This window comes from Pseudozyma flocculosa (assembly GCF_000417875.1).
Source record: "Pseudozyma flocculosa PF-1 unplaced genomic scaffold scaffold00004, whole genome shotgun sequence".
Lineage (NCBI taxonomy): Eukaryota > Fungi > Basidiomycota > Ustilaginomycetes > Ustilaginales > Ustilaginaceae > Pseudozyma > Pseudozyma flocculosa.
Genome location: NW_006920872.1, coordinates 439,762 through 454,439, shown reverse-complemented (window position 1 = coordinate 454,439; position 14,678 = coordinate 439,762). Strand labels below are relative to the sequence as shown.

The 14,678-nt window shown below is 65.4% G+C and overlaps 3 protein-coding genes across 3 annotated transcripts; all 3 read left to right on the top strand.

Moving 5' to 3' along the window:
* Window positions 1-742: 742 nt before the first annotated feature.
* PFL1_01645 (uncharacterized protein) lies at window positions 743-6,161 on the top strand (the record flags this gene model as incomplete). Its single annotated transcript, XM_007879155.1, has 2 exons — window positions 743-5,815; window positions 5,937-6,161. 2 exons carry the CDS (start codon window positions 743-745, stop codon window positions 6,159-6,161), a joined length of 5,298 nt encoding a protein of 1,765 aa, XP_007877346.1.
* Window positions 6,162-8,499: 2,338 nt separating this feature from the next.
* On the top strand, window positions 8,500-12,314 carry PFL1_01644 (uncharacterized protein; the record flags this gene model as incomplete). Its single annotated transcript, XM_007879154.1, has 4 exons — window positions 8,500-9,508; window positions 9,655-9,756; window positions 9,873-9,935; window positions 10,057-12,314. The coding sequence occupies 4 exons, from the start codon at window positions 8,500-8,502 to the stop codon at window positions 12,312-12,314; spliced, it is 3,432 nt and encodes a 1,143-aa protein (XP_007877345.1).
* An 884-nt stretch (window positions 12,315-13,198) lies between these two features.
* Window positions 13,199-14,381, top strand: PFL1_01643 (uncharacterized protein; the record flags this gene model as incomplete). The annotated part of the gene is made up of 4 exons (XM_007879153.1): window positions 13,199-13,205; window positions 13,336-13,365; window positions 13,457-13,826; window positions 13,958-14,381. 4 exons carry the CDS (start codon window positions 13,199-13,201, stop codon window positions 14,379-14,381), a joined length of 831 nt encoding a protein of 276 aa, XP_007877344.1.
* Window positions 14,382-14,678: the final 297 nt, after the last annotated feature.

The following is a 14,678-nucleotide window of genomic DNA, read 5'->3' as shown; positions in this document are numbered from 1 at the left end:
TGGACCTTTCCGTCTGCCGTCCAACACCCACCACCACCATCGCCGCCGCCGCCGTCACCACCGCCGCCCTTGCCATCACCACCGCCGCCACCCACCCTTCGCGCCCACTCCGCGCCGGCCAGTCCCACCGTTCTTTGGCCGCGCCGGTCCCATCGAGCCGATCGCATCGGGTTCCAGGATCATCGGCCCACCATCGCAACTCGACCCGTATCTACCTACATACCTGCCTGCTTTAATCTCTGGCGTAAAAAAGCTACCGTATACCCGCCGCTACGCACTTCGCCATCTGCCTGCCTACCCTACGCCTCATTGCACCTCTGCTTCTGTCCCATACGGCCCTTGCGATCCACCCAGTCGCACGGTCCACTGCATCGGGGCCCACCGGCGTACAAAGAGCCTCTGCGCTGCGCCAAGCGCCTCGATCAGCCAGCAACGCCGTCGTCCCTAGGCAAGCCAGAGCGAAAGCAGCAAGGGACCGGCCTCTTCGACGTCAGAGGCACCTCACTGGCCACGCCTTGGACTCGATGCCAACAGACTCGCTGCACCCTCAGCCTTCCCCAGCTCCCTTGCACCTAGCATCCTCCACCAGCGACGGCGACGCCTTCCGTCGTCTTCCACCTCCTGCCTGCAGACTCCAATCACTGCGCTCCAGGCCTGACACCTCCAGCGACGGCGCAGACAGACAGTCCCCTTCACCGCCCCCCGCCTCGCTCCCCTCGACTCGGCGGCGCGTCCCGTTCATATGCTCGGTGCAGCCGCCGCCGCCACCAAGTCTGGTGAGAGGACGCCTAAGACTTCAAACGCCCTCAGGCTCTCCAAGCTGCGCTGGAACAACTCGAGCACCTCTTCCATAGACCAGCGTGGCGGCTGGCGCCAAGGCGATTCTCCTCAGGGCTGGTCGAGGTCAGACGATGCCCTCGATGACCCCTACAGCCGGGGCGCCGCCTCGTACGGCAAGCAGACCTACCTCAGCCCCGAAGAGCGCTACCATCAGCAGACGGCGGCTCCGACGGCGAGCTCCGACACTCTGAGACCCAAGACGGCGCTCAATGTGCATCGTGACCTGCCCGATCTTCCGCCAGAAGCCCATGCCGGCTACGAGCCCGACCACGGCGCTGGGCCCTCGGGCTGGCGATCTCCTATCGAGGTGCAGTCGCGTGAGCCCCGTCCTCGAAACTCGCTTGAGAACGGCAGCCTACACAGCGCCGGAGGTGACCGGTACGCTACGGCCGGACCCGGACCGAGTCCGCGCCTCAACGGCCCCGACACTCCCAAGGCGTTGCAGTCGATCCGGTTTGGCGCCTCGGCCACTTCGGCCACCGTCAGCGCCGGACTCAAGAAGCTGGGCAAGGCGTCTGCGGCAAAGCTGCGCCGGCCCCTGACGGCGCAGGATGGCGGAACGTCAGGGCCGCACTCTGGCTCGTCGCACGGCTTCTTCCAGAGGTCGGCCAACCACGCCAAGGCGCCCACGGTCGCTTCGGACGGCGCCGACGCCGATCTCAGTCCAACGGATGCGTACGCTGGTCTGGCCGAGCCAACGTACGAGGACGACCCCAGGATCGGTCTTCCCTATGACGTCTCGCACAACGTCCACGTCGACGTTGGCCCGCAGGGCTACACTGGCCTGCCCAGCTCTTGGGCGCAGGTGCTGAACGCCTACGGCATGGATGCCGACAGGGTGCGCGAGGATCCGGCGGCGGCGGCGAGGCTGATCAAGGAGAGGACCGAGTACTACGTGCGCAAGGAGGCGGAGCGCGGCGAGGACCCGGAGCTCGCCCGCGACCGGCTCTACGGCCAGCTGCGGCAGGAGCAGCAAGACATTGACTTTGATCTCGTCGCGGCCCAGTCGCCCCACGCCCGGAATCGAGCGTCGGTCGCCAGCACGTCCTACAGCAGCGTCCTCGAGCAGGCCTGGGACTTTAGCCCACAGGGGGCCTTCAAGGAAGGTGTCGAATTTTCGCCCGTGTTTGGCAAGAGTCCGCTGCTTCCGGACCTCAAGGCAGACGACGACTGGGCCTCTTCGTTGCTCAGTGCGTTGCCCGCCACCGAGCCGCCGAGCAGCTCGAGCCAGGGCGAGCAACCACAGCCGTCGTCGTCCTCGTCGCCATCGCCATCGCCGTCATCGCCAAAGCCGGCTGGCCACCTTTCTCCCATGATCGGCGGCCTCGGCATCCACGGCACCGGCCGATCGCCAAAGACTAAGGCAGCTCAGCTGAGCGCGCCGCCCACGGCCGTCGCCCCGAGACCACCGGCCCCACATCAGGGCGGCAGCCTTCGCTCGCCCGCAAGCAGCCAGGATGCCGCCGCCACGCGCGACTGGGACGGAGGAGAGCCGGACGCAGGCTACCGGAGCGGCCGCAACCTGAACATCGCGGGGACCGAGCACACCGAGATCGATTACCGCGACATCGATTACGAGGACGACGATGCCGAGGAGGTGCGCATCACCCAGGCGTCGAAGGCTACCAAGGGCAAGCCTATGCCGATCCGCGCCTCGATGCTGAGCGGCCGCCGCAATTCGCCGGCAGGCCTGACGCCAGAGTTCTCTAGTCCAGGAATCAGTCCGAGCTCGACTTCGACCGACTTTAACTCGGCCCACAGCCATACGTCGAGGCTGACGATGACGTCCGGGTCCAACCACCACGCAGCGCCAGCCCCGCCCATCGAGAGGCGGATGATCTCGCGGCCAGGTCACAGTCCAGCACCGCTGCAGGTGCCTCACGAAGGATGGCGTGGCATGACCGACCCGGAGCGAGCGTCGTCGCCCGGGGGTGCCAGCTCGTCTGGCCACTCGTCGGGCTACCATCGCAACCTCAGTCCTGGCTTGTCGGCCCGGTCGCCATCACAGCCCTCGCCGTTGCTGAGCGGGGCCAGCTATCACGCCGCTGCGCTGCCCGGATCGCCAGCCTCCTTTAGCAGTTCGCTGCGCACTACCGCTTCGCCCATCGTCCCACCCAAGGACTGGCCGGGATCCGGCAGTCAGTCCGCCCAGCCCGACCACGCGCCAGGACACGCTGCCTATCCCGCACGAAGCCCGGTGCCCAGCGCCTCGGCATCGCCGTTGCTATCGAGGCGCCCGCTGACGCAAGAGAGCTGGACCCGGCTGGGATCCGCGTCAGCAGCGTCTAGCTGTTCGGAGAGCCTCCAGAGCCACAGCCAGGGCCACAGCCAGGGTCACAGCCAGGGTCACAGCCAGGGTCACAGCCAGACCAACAGCGGTTCCTCTGACAGCAACCACAATCGCGCTCGCGGCCTTGGCCTTCGCGAGAGGCGCAACATCCCGCCTCGCATCTACCCGCCCTCAACCGCAGTAACGCGATGGTCGAATGCCGCCGCCTCTGCCGCGTCTGCGTCCTCAGAGGAGGCCAGCTCGCCCTACGGGACCGGCTTCAGGAGGGCGACGCCGACCAACGTCAGCAAGAAGACGTCTCAGGATAGCCTGGCTCGGGTGGCGCAGCAGGAGAGCCTCTTTGAGCGGAACCGGACGCCGGACTATATCCGCGCGGGTTCGGCGAGCGTGTCGTCCCAAGGGCACGGGCACGGGCACGGCAGGGCCTCTCCACGAAGCATGGTCTCGGACAGCGAGCTGGCTTCGGCGCAGTCGCACAGCTCGCTGGCGAGGTCCTCTGACCTGCAGCACAACTCGATCTTCTCGGCGTCGACCGGGCACACCAACGCGCCCTACTCGCGGTCGAGCTCGGGCTCGTTCAGCTCAGTTCGAAGCTCAGTAGGACCGCCGCCGCCACCTCCTCCACCAAAGCCCTCAAAGGCTCCGAGGCAGCCCGAATACATCCTGCCTGGAGCCGATGGCTTCTACTCACTGCCTTCCTCGAGCTCTGGACCACGGAGCGCAGGCAATGATGCTGGCACCGCCGGAGCTGGGCGCGAGCATACGGCAAGGGTGCACCCTCCGACGCTCCCCTCGCCCTCGAGCGACCCGCGCGACGCGGACGATGCGGTCGAGGAGTGGCTCGCCGACGACGACGCCTCTGTGCGGTCGTCGACCATGACGCCTGCGTTTGCCGATGCGCCAGAAAGTCCATCGGACATTACACGTGCCTCGCCATTCTTCCAACCAGCCTACCACGGTTCACCGCCCTCTGTCGACTCGAGAGCGGATCGAGAGTTTCAGCAGCAGCAGCAGCAGCAGCAGCAGCAGCAGCAGTACGACAGCGACAGTCGATCCAAACCTCAGCGCGCTCACTCCCCGCAAGACTTGCGCCAGGTGCCCGGCCACGGTCCTGCAACAGCACTGCCCGCCGTCATCCCCACCACGGCGTCCGCGGCTGGCTCTACCGGCGATTCTCCGCGCAGCAGCACCAGCCAGCCCGCGTCTGAGGCGACGGAGAAGGCGAGCCCTTACGTTCGCGCGGCTGCACGCTCGCCGGTGCCCACGTTTACGAGAAGCCGGCCCGACGACGACGACCTCGACGACGGCGATGGCATGGAATGGGAAGGCAACGAAGCCGAGTTCCTCGACAGCCATGGTGGCCCTGGGGAGCACCACGGCCCCGACTCCTTCCCGCCTCACCGCGTCAGCAGCGACGTCCGTCGCTTCCCCGTCTCGATGCATTACGCCAGCGGGTTTGATACAGACTCGGTGTTCGGCGACGACAACGAGAAGATCCGGACGTTCCGGGAGCTGATGCTGGCGCGGCAGTCGATGGATCTGGACGACGTGATGCCCATGTCGTTGGGCGTCGATGACACGCCGCCCGTGCCGCCGCTGCCGCCACCAAAGGAGTTTGCCACCCAAAACATGGGGCTTCGACCATCCGCGACCGAGACGAGGCCGCAGACGCAGGCGCAGGCGCAGGCGCAGGCGCCGACGCCCGTGATACAGCACGACTCGCGTCCTACGGCTCCACCTTCCAATCAACAGACTCCAAAAGCCCCGTCGCAGCCGGAGCGGCTCGATCGCACCCAGCCAAAGGCGGCGCCCACGGTGGCCAGCCGCGACCCAGTCCGGGCACCGACCCCGCCGCATCTGCCGGAGAGGCTAGCCTACCTCGAGGGCATCCTCTCTCCCACGCCCGCACCCGGGAGCTTCGAAGACATCGAGATGATTGGGGACGGCGAGAGCGGACCGGTCTACGCAGCCACAAAGGTGGCCAGCCGGGGCAGGGTCGCGATCAAGGTGGTGCAGGTGCCCGATGCCGAGGGCGAGACGTCGCTGCGGCTGCAGGAGCTGCCAAAGGAGGTGGCGCTGTGGCGCAGCTGCATCCACCCGCACCTCATCAGCCTCGACGCCGTCTTCCTGCAGGGCGATGCGGTGTGGATTGTGCAGGAGCTGGCCGACCGCAGCCTGGCGGATCTGATTGCGCTCAAGGGTGCCGGCATCGAGCTCCAAGAGGACCACATGAGCCGCATCATGGCCGATCTGGTGGACGCGCTCCAGTTCCTCCACGCGCGCAAGGTCATCCACCGCGACGTGCGGTCGGACAACATCATGCTCTCTGCGTCGGGGGCGGCCAAGATCAGCGACTTCACCCACGCCAGCCAGCTCGGGCCGGGCAACGTGAGCCGGCGTTCGGTGGTGGGCACGCCGTACTGGATGGCGCCCGAAGTGATCCGGGCGGACTCGTACGACGTCCGGTGCGACATCTGGTCGCTCGGTGTGGTGCTGTGGGAGATGATCGAGGGCGATCCGCCGCGCGTCGACTTCCCGCCGCTGCGCGCCATCACGCTGACGGCCAAGATGGGCCTGCCTGCGCTGAGCGACCCGAGCGCAGCGTCGTATGAGCTCAAGCAGTTCCTGCACTGGGCCACCGAGATGGATCCGGACAAGCGGCCCAGCGCCGAAATGCTCGCCATGGTGAGTCTCGAGGTGCAGCCCACCGCGCTTGCCGGCCGACGACACCGAACCGCGAGGCGGAGACAAGAGCTGACACAAAGAGCCTACTCTTGTGCTGCGATTGACGACGTGCCTCGAACAGAGCGAGTTCCTTTCCAACCCTTGCGAGCGATCAGAGATTGCGCAACTGCTGCAGGTGGCGCGAAGGATCGAGGCCGAGGCCGAAGACGACGACGACGATGCAGGTAACGGCGATGACGACGGCGACGACGACGATGGCGAACGCACGAGTGCGGGCCACGGCGGCGGCGGCGGAGCGGCGCGACAACGCGAAAGCTGGAACAGCGACTCGACGACCAAGGGATGACGCCCTTGCCCAGGCCGGTGGACGACAGCCAGCCTATCAGCGTGCATCTGCCTTTTGCCGGCCATCAGCCTCTCTCTCTCTCTGCATGATCCAGCACGACGCCCCCATCTGATGCTTCCTACGCCGGGCCCAGGCCTGGCCATCTCGCCACCTTAATTGCCATTCTTTTCTGTGCCAAGGGCCTGCTGCCTTGTTGAGCACTGCGACCGACGGAGGATCGAGGAGGAGGGGCGCGACGAGACTGTCTGACCCGTTTTTCGCGCGAGACGCCGATACGTATTGGCCTGAGGGCGACGGTGCGCTGCCCGATATCCGAAGAAGGCGTGGGGGGCTGCGGTGGTGGGGTCCCAGAGCCTGGCTGCAACCTCTGCACGCGGCGCAGGCCCGCGCTGGCTTTGTCTTCGGGGTCACCGGCGACGAAAGGGGACGGACGACGGCGATGATGCGGGTTGAGAGAGCGTGAGAAGCCACGGGAAAGACGCGTCCCTTGCACGCTCCCACGCTGGGGTGCTGCTGGGAGAAAGGAAAGCGTTGGCCTGGCTATGCCAAGCAGGGTCGACGAGAGGCTGCACTACACACTCTCTGCAGGCTTCAGCTGATTTCGAGATGCTCGCAGTCGGCGCCGCGACGAACCGGTTGACCCACTCCCAAGCCAAAGGGCGGGGCTGAGGAAGCTAGAGGCTAGAGAAGGGAGGCCGAGGCCGAGGTCATCGGTCTGCAACCACCCGTCGACAGCGTACGAGGCTGCGGAGAGGCAAGCAGAGTCTTGAGTAGCAGCCGGTTGTGGTGGGAGGCGAGCGCACGCCCCTCGACGCTCAGCCACCAAGCAAGCCAGCAAGCCAGGCGAAGCCAGCCAGCGAGGCCAAGACAGGCAGGCCAGACATCGACCCGACCGGCCGACCGACCGAGAAGCGGGCAGGCAGGCAGGCAGGCGAAAAAGGCCAAGCGCACACGCACCCAACCAAGCTCGAGAGGCGAGGCAGGCCAGCCAACGCCCGGTACGGTTGGGCGCCGTTGGCATTTTGCCTTTTGCAAGCTGGCTCGCTGGGGTTGGTGGGTTGGTTGGTTGGTTGGTTGGTTGGTTGGTTGATTGCTTGTTGCCGCTCACCGCCGCTGCTCTCTCTTCTGTCAGTCGTCACCTTCACCCCGACTGCGCTCGCACCACTCTCTCCATCGAAGGCTGCTCACCTGCCCTCGTCCTCACAACTACTACCACTGTACCTCCATCGCGACGAACACCACGCAAAGGCCAAGACGACGTCCGCTCCACGTCGACCACCCTCCAAACCCTTTCGCTCGCTCACCCGCCAGGTCTCCCGTCACCGTCGCCATCCGAACTGACTCCGGCCTTCATCGCTCCACTCCTGGCCGCCGGTCCGGTCCCATCACGGCTTCGCTGGCACGACTACGTACCGTTCTTGTGCGACGCTCGAAGCCGCCTGCCTCGGCACGCAAGTCTTCAGCCCCCCGAGGCCCGCCCGTCGAGTCCAACACGGCCCTGAGCGGCACCCGCAATCTCCTTGCGCTTCCCCCTCAGACGCCACTCCCTACGCCGGCTGCGCTAGCGCTTTGCCGCGACCCCCCCACTCACCCCACTTCACCTTTCGGCTTTCAGCGTAGCGCTCCAGTCTCGACCGGTCTGCCAGCCTCTGCCCCGACACTACTGCCCATCGGACTGCATCGTTCTGTAAGCAGAACCTCGTCGCACTCGCCACCTCAAAAGCGCCTACCCTCGCCCTCGGGGAACACCGTTTCTCCGAGTCCCCTCGACCATCGCCGCTTGCACACCAGCGCCAACACCATTGTCCGAGTCGGCCCTCGCATTTGCAGCTACCGCCTTGTCTGCCCTTGCCGCTCACTGGTCCGTCCAGCCTCGGCATCGGCGTTGCCTACTCACACTAAGCGGGCGTCAATACCACCCGAACTCGTCTCGCAGTATCTTCAGGAAGCCGTTTCAAATTGCTCGCAGCTCAGCTCGTGCTTGCAGGCCCCGCAGTGGAACCCGACCCAGCTCAGCATAGCCGCCTTTGAGGCCAGCTTAATCCCTCGACCCAGCACCGCTTGACTCGTCGCACCACCGGCGCTACAGAACGGCGCAACCTTTCTTCGGCGATCGACCGAGGCTTTCACCTTGCACCGCCAGCCGCCACTCTCCAAGCCTGCGGCATTGTTCGCCTGACTGGGCTTCTGCAGAGTCGACTGCCCGTCTTTGCTGCGCCACCCTCAGTCAACGGCGATCAGTTTGATCACGCCCGCCTGCCAGCCGAACCGCTCTCGGTCCAGACAAAGTCCTTGGCCCTCGTTCGACAAGGCTGCCTTCCACAGCTCAACTCTCAGCATGGAGCAACCAAATCCAGGGCCTTCGCGGCTCTCCGGCGATGCCCGTATCGACCCAGCTCAGACAAACGAGGCCCGCCCGCAGTCTGCCAATGACCAGGCCGTTGACCTCCTCGCGCCAAAGTCTGCAGGGTTACCGCCCACAAGGTCATCGAGCTCATCTCCCAGCAAGGCCACCGCCCGCTCCGAAGCCAGCGCCAAGATGCGGGCCGCCCTTTCCGCATCATCCTCACCCATCGACCCTGGGACAGCCAAGTTTTCCGGGCCGAGCTTCAGCGCAGCCCAGATGAGGGTGCCCAACTCGGACCGTCTCGACGTCCCACCGCTGGCCTCGTCCTCGCACCGCAGTCCGACGCTGCCGGCCGGCCTCCCGCCAAGCCCTTCAAAGGCAAGGATCGAGGCACATGTGGAACCAGCGGTACAGCCGCCGGCCGACGTGGGTCAGAATGGCACCGCCAGCCCGGCAGCCCCGCTCATGTCGGCGTCTGGGCGGACTGCGTCCACACCCGGCATCAGTGGCTCCGCACCGATTAGCGCACTGCCGAACGGGACGGCGGGCGCGAACGGCAGGGCGAGAGCGTCAACTTCGACCGTCACTCCTGCACCGCATCCGACCCTGGGCCCCCCACAGCATTTTCCGCCTTCGACCCAAGGAAGCCGCAGCCCGCCTCGGATGCGAGCTCAGACCAACCAGCACCTCCCGCCCTCGATACCTTCTCTCAGCGCAATGGCTGCTGGCAACGTCCCCGCCGCCCCGGCCGGCTTCGCTGTGCCTTACCACGGATCGAGCCATCAGAACACCATGACCCCTGCCGCCTACGAGCGGCATACGGCGGAGCTTACCAATTGCATCATCGCCTTCCTCAGTCCGATACTGCCCACCGAGGAGGAGTACAGGATCAAGGAGGCGACTCGGCGGCAACTGGAACGCTTGGCGTCCAAGGTCAGCCCTGGCGCCAAGCTCCTGGCGTTTGGCAGCATGGCCAATGGCTTTGCGCTTCGCAACTCTGGTGAGTAAGGGCGCTTTGGCTGGCATGGTCCCCGCTGCTGCTGCGGCCCACCCCTCCGTGGTTGAGGGTGCCACGCTGCGTCACAAGAGCTGACGACCAACGCCTGCTCTCGCTCCCGCCCGTTTTCTGCCTGTCCCTGCCATCAGACATGGACCTCTGCTGCTTGACCAGCAAGAAGGATGGCAAGCCCGCGACGCAGCATACAGCATCGGAGCTCGTCGAGATCCTGAGCCAGCTGATCCGAGAAGGTGAGAGCCGGACCCTGCAGTGGCGGAAGGAGTCACTACCCGTCCCGGCCCGAATGGCAGCCTCGGCGATGCACAGCGACTAATCTTTGCCCGCACGAACTCGAACCCGACTGCAGAGACCGACTTCAACGTCATGCCGCTGCCGAGAGCCCGGATCCCGATCATCAAGATCAGTCGTGGTGAGTGTCGCAGGCCGAAGCTCTCGCTTGCTTTCCGTGCCGTCTTCGGCAAGCTCCAGCTGACGTCCATACGGCTCGGCTCATCTTTCCTGTGTCGCCCCTGACTCTCCTTGGCGCCCAGCTCCCACGCCCGAGCTGCCGTACGAGATCGCCTGCGACATCGGCTTCGAGAACAGGTTGGCGCTCGAGAACACTCGGCTGTTGCTGAGCTACGCCATGGTCGACCCGCCGCGGCTGCGGACGCTGGTCCTTTTCCTCAAGGTCTGGTCCAAGAGGCGCAAGCTCAATTCGCCCTACACGGGCACGCTGTCGTCGTACGGCTACACGCTGCTCGCGCTCTACTTCCTGACCCACGTCAAGAGGCCGGCGGTGCTACCCAACCTGCAGAGAGTGCCGCCGACGCGGCAGCTCAAGCCCGAGGAGCTGGAGCTCGACGGCCACAACATCTACTTCTACGACGACGTGGCCACGCTGCGCAAGGAGTGGACCTCTCAGAACACGGAAAACGTCGGCGAGCTCCTGATCGAGTTCTTCCGGTACTTTTCGAAGGAGTTCAGCTACGCCAAGGACGTCATCAGCCTCCGCACCGAGGGAGGCCTGCTCTCCAAAGACAGCAAGAGCTGGAACTCGGAGCTGTGCATCGAGGATCCGTTCCAGATGGGCTACAACGTGTCCAGGACCGTCACCAAGGACGGCCTCTACACGATCCGCGGCGAGTTTATGCGGGCCAGCCGGATCCTCATGAACCCAAAGTCGCAGCGCGTCTCTGCGCTCATCGCCGAGCTGTGCGAGGAGCGCGAAGATGGGCTCAGCCGGGCACCCGACGGCCCGTACCCGAGACCGCGCTACCAGAACGGGCCTCCTGGCGTCGATGGTCGGTCGTATCGCGACATGTACGCCAATCCGCGCCGCTACGACTCGCCCACCTTTAGCGGTTATGGAGGCAGCTTCGCCTTTGAACAAATGGCAAGAGGGCTGGGGCAGGGCGTCGCGTTCCCACCCACGACGGCGATGCTGGCGCCCCTGTCTCGAAACCATGGGCTGAGCCCTAAGCCGCAGCCGCCCCGCTTCGCGCATGCCCAGGAACCCGTCATCTCTTCGGGTCAGAGTGACACGGGCCCTCCGAGCAGCTACGACGGCTTCTCGCGGGCCAGCATCGGCCATGCGTCCGCGCGCACCTCGCCGTCCTTCAAGCATGCCCTACCCAGCGTGCTTCACCCGTCGAATGGACCAAACGCCCAGGAGGCGTTTGCGTATGGTGCCGAGATCAGCTTCGGGCCCGAGCCCGTCAACGCGACGCGGGACGACCTCAGCAGCGGTCCTCGTACCAAAACAGCGCGCAGCCTGTCCGAGTCGCTGAACCGGTCAAAGTCGCTGCCAAGAGCGGCAGCCGCTGCAGCTGCCGCCGCCAACGGAGAGGCAGCGGGAGCCACCAACGGCGTCGTCCTTCCGGTCACGAGTCTGCCGCCCGGGCCAGGCATCCATGCGTATGCCAAGAACGCTGGTTCATCGGATGAGCTCGAGGGACAGATGGCCGGGCTGTCGGTAGCTCCGAATGGCGAGACTGCTCGCCGGCTGTCGAGTTCGAGCCACGCTTCGTCCTCGATGCACAGCGAAGGCGTCAATGGCGGGCCGCATCACTACTCGACCAGTCCGACGTGGACCTTTTCGCAGCCGGGCAACAATCAGAGGCGCGGCTCGCAGTCTTCTTCGTTCCACAACCATCCGCATCCCCATGGTCACAGCCCGGCCTCGCACGCGTACGGCCAAGTGCCGCAGCATCAGCATCAGCATCAGCAGCAGCAGCAGTACCAGAGCTATCATCAGCTCAATGTCCTGAACCATCAGCAGCCTCCGCCGCCGCATCAGCAACAGTTTCAAGCGCCGGACCAACAGCACCAGCAGCAGCTGCGTCAGCAACATCCGCACATGCCGCCCACGCCGGCGACAATGTCTCACCAACCATCGCAGCAGCAACAGCAGCTGCCGCAGGTGCAGGACACGCGAGCGATGCTGCAAGAGTACCTGCGCCGAGCTAGCGAAAACGCTGAGCCGGCCGACGCGCGCGCGCTCGGGCCGGACAACGACGATGCGAGCTCGGTAATCAGCGAGGCGACGCTGGATGAGCTTGCGCGGTTGTCGGCGCTCGACTCGGAAGAGACGACCTCGCCGCAGATGATGGCGACCCAGACGGGCAAGGGCGCGGGCGCCGCCGCGGTGCCTCCCTCGCCGCCTCGCACCTCGCTGAGGTTGCCGAGCTCGATTATCGAGCATGCCAAGAACCGCAGGAAGGCCGAGCAGAAGGCTGCGTCAGCCGCGCCGGAGCGTGGCACTGCCACGTCGGCGGTTCGAAGCAAGGAGCAGCAGGGCAACGAGTGAAGCGACGAGTGGCAGACAATGAGGATGCCTCGAAAGCGGCCGTCTGGCCGTCGATGCGATGCCAGGCAACGCGCGATGGCGTCCGGTGCTCGTCAGCTCCGCTCCAGCACCTGACGCTGCTACCTGCTACACGACGCTCGACCGATGCGATACACTGGCCCACTTGATCGAGCGAGAGCACATACATGCCTAGGGCCGGATTCCGCCATCTACATTATCAACGGAGAAGGAACGACATCGCGCAGAACGCCCAACAAGCTTTTTCCCCCTTGACCCGTCCATCATGAGGGGCCAGCATATCGTCATCCATAGACCACAGACAGACAGACGCCGACCGACCATCCGACGCTTCCTATCTAACAAGCCGAGCTGCCTGTTGGTCGGTTGTGCGCGTGCAGGCAGCGGCGACGCCGAAAGGTTCTTTGATAAACTCAAAATACTCAGCCCACTCTTCTCGACATCGCGCGTTCGGCGCTCCCCCCCTTGCGCGGCATGGGACGACAGGACAGACACTGGCGTGCATTTGTGAAGAGGTGTTAGCGGACAAGGCGAGCTGAAGTGGATGAGCGGGCCCTCTGGTTTTGGGCCGACCGAGAGGGCAAAGGAAGACTTTGGGGGGATCGAGGGCCGCCTCGAATCTCGTGGGGTGCCGCGTCTGAAAGGGCTGGCTGGCTCGTGCGTGCACACCCTTCCCAGCGCCCCGCCTCCTCCACACCCTGGCCGGTGGGAACCGGGGAGGGGGCTGCAGGGGGAGCGGGACTCGTTTGCCTTCCTCTGCTCTTCCACCACCATCCCGCGAACCTGCATAGACCACAACAGACCCTCGCCTCTGTCCTGCTCCCTCTCTCCCGCCCCAATAGAATCTTCAGCACCAAGACTGCGCCATGCTGGGTAGGTGCTCAGGAGCATGGCGTCCAACTCGGCGCAACGATCGACTCACCACTTCGTCCGTCCTGCCCACTCTCCTCTTCGCTCCTCTTCGCTCCTCTACGACCGCCCTTGGCCGCCTGACCGACTTCAGTCGTCGGATTGACGGGCGGAATCGCCTCTGGTAAGTCCGCCGGCTCGCACCTAGTCGACGCACACCGAGAGCTGCAACTGACCCACATCACCTGCACCGTCCGCCCGTCGGCATCTCACAGGGAAAAGCACGGCTTCACGCCTCATCTCGGCGCACCCATCACGCATCCCGCTGATCGACCTCGACATCCTCGCGCGCCAAGTCGTCGAACCGGGCCAACCGACGCTGCGGGCGCTCGTCGCCGAGTTCGGCACCGACATCCTGGCCGACGATGGCACCCTCAACCGTCCCGCGCTGGGACGCAAGGTGTTCGGCAACCCGCAACGCACAAAGACGCTCAACCGCCTCACCCACGGCGCCATCCGCAGGAGGATGGCGTGGCTCCTCGTCGGCTACTGGCTGCGCGGCGAAAAGGTCGTCGTCGTCGACTCGCCCCTCCTCGTCGAGGCGGGCATGTGGAAGTTCTGCGGTCAGGTCGTCCTCGTCTGGTGGTGTGTTCCTGCGTCGGCTGCCGCCTTGATGGCCGCACCTGGGACGATCGTCCTCGCTCCCTTCCGCTCACACGTCCTCCTCGTTCCACGTCGCTTCTCCTCCCCTGCCCCTTGCCCCCGCATTGCACCAGCTCCGAGGAGGACCAGCACAGCCGTATGCTCCAGCGCGACACCGAACGCGGCCTGACGCCCGAAGACGCCACCAATCGGCTCAACTCGCAGCTCAAACTCGCCTCAAAAATCCCCTACGCCGACGTCGTGCTCGACAACTCCTCCGCCTTGCCACCGTCGTCGTCATCTTCCGGCGGCGGCGACGACGACGACAACAATGACGGACCGAGCTGGGCCAAAGGCATCAACGCGTCGCCCCAACTCAAGCAACAGGTCGATCGGCTCGTCTCTTCCTGGACCAACCGATACGGCGCCGGCAGCGGGAGGATCTTGTGGCTGCTCCAGTGGGTCCTCCCGCCCTTGGGCCTCGTCAGCGGTCTCTGGACGGCCTACTCGCGAAGGAAGGCGACCGAGGACAAGGTCAAGAGGCAGTCGAAGCTCTAGACTCGCGCGGCGTCGGGCGTCGACGCCAGCCGGCCTCCCAAACCGTCGCGGGCCGGGAGGCGGGCGTCAGTCGCAAGGCGGCAGAAACATCCCTTGAATACCCAAAGACACAGCAGACGACGCGAAACGGACGACGGGACTAAATGAGGGTGACAGAGGAGAGATGCAGGTGAGAGAGAGAGAGAGGGAGAGGGCAGGGGTTGGGTGGGTCATCCACCGTACCCTCCTCGACACGGTCTATCTACGATGATGTGCGCGCGCATTAAGCGGACAAGAGATAGAGACAGAGATGTGCGC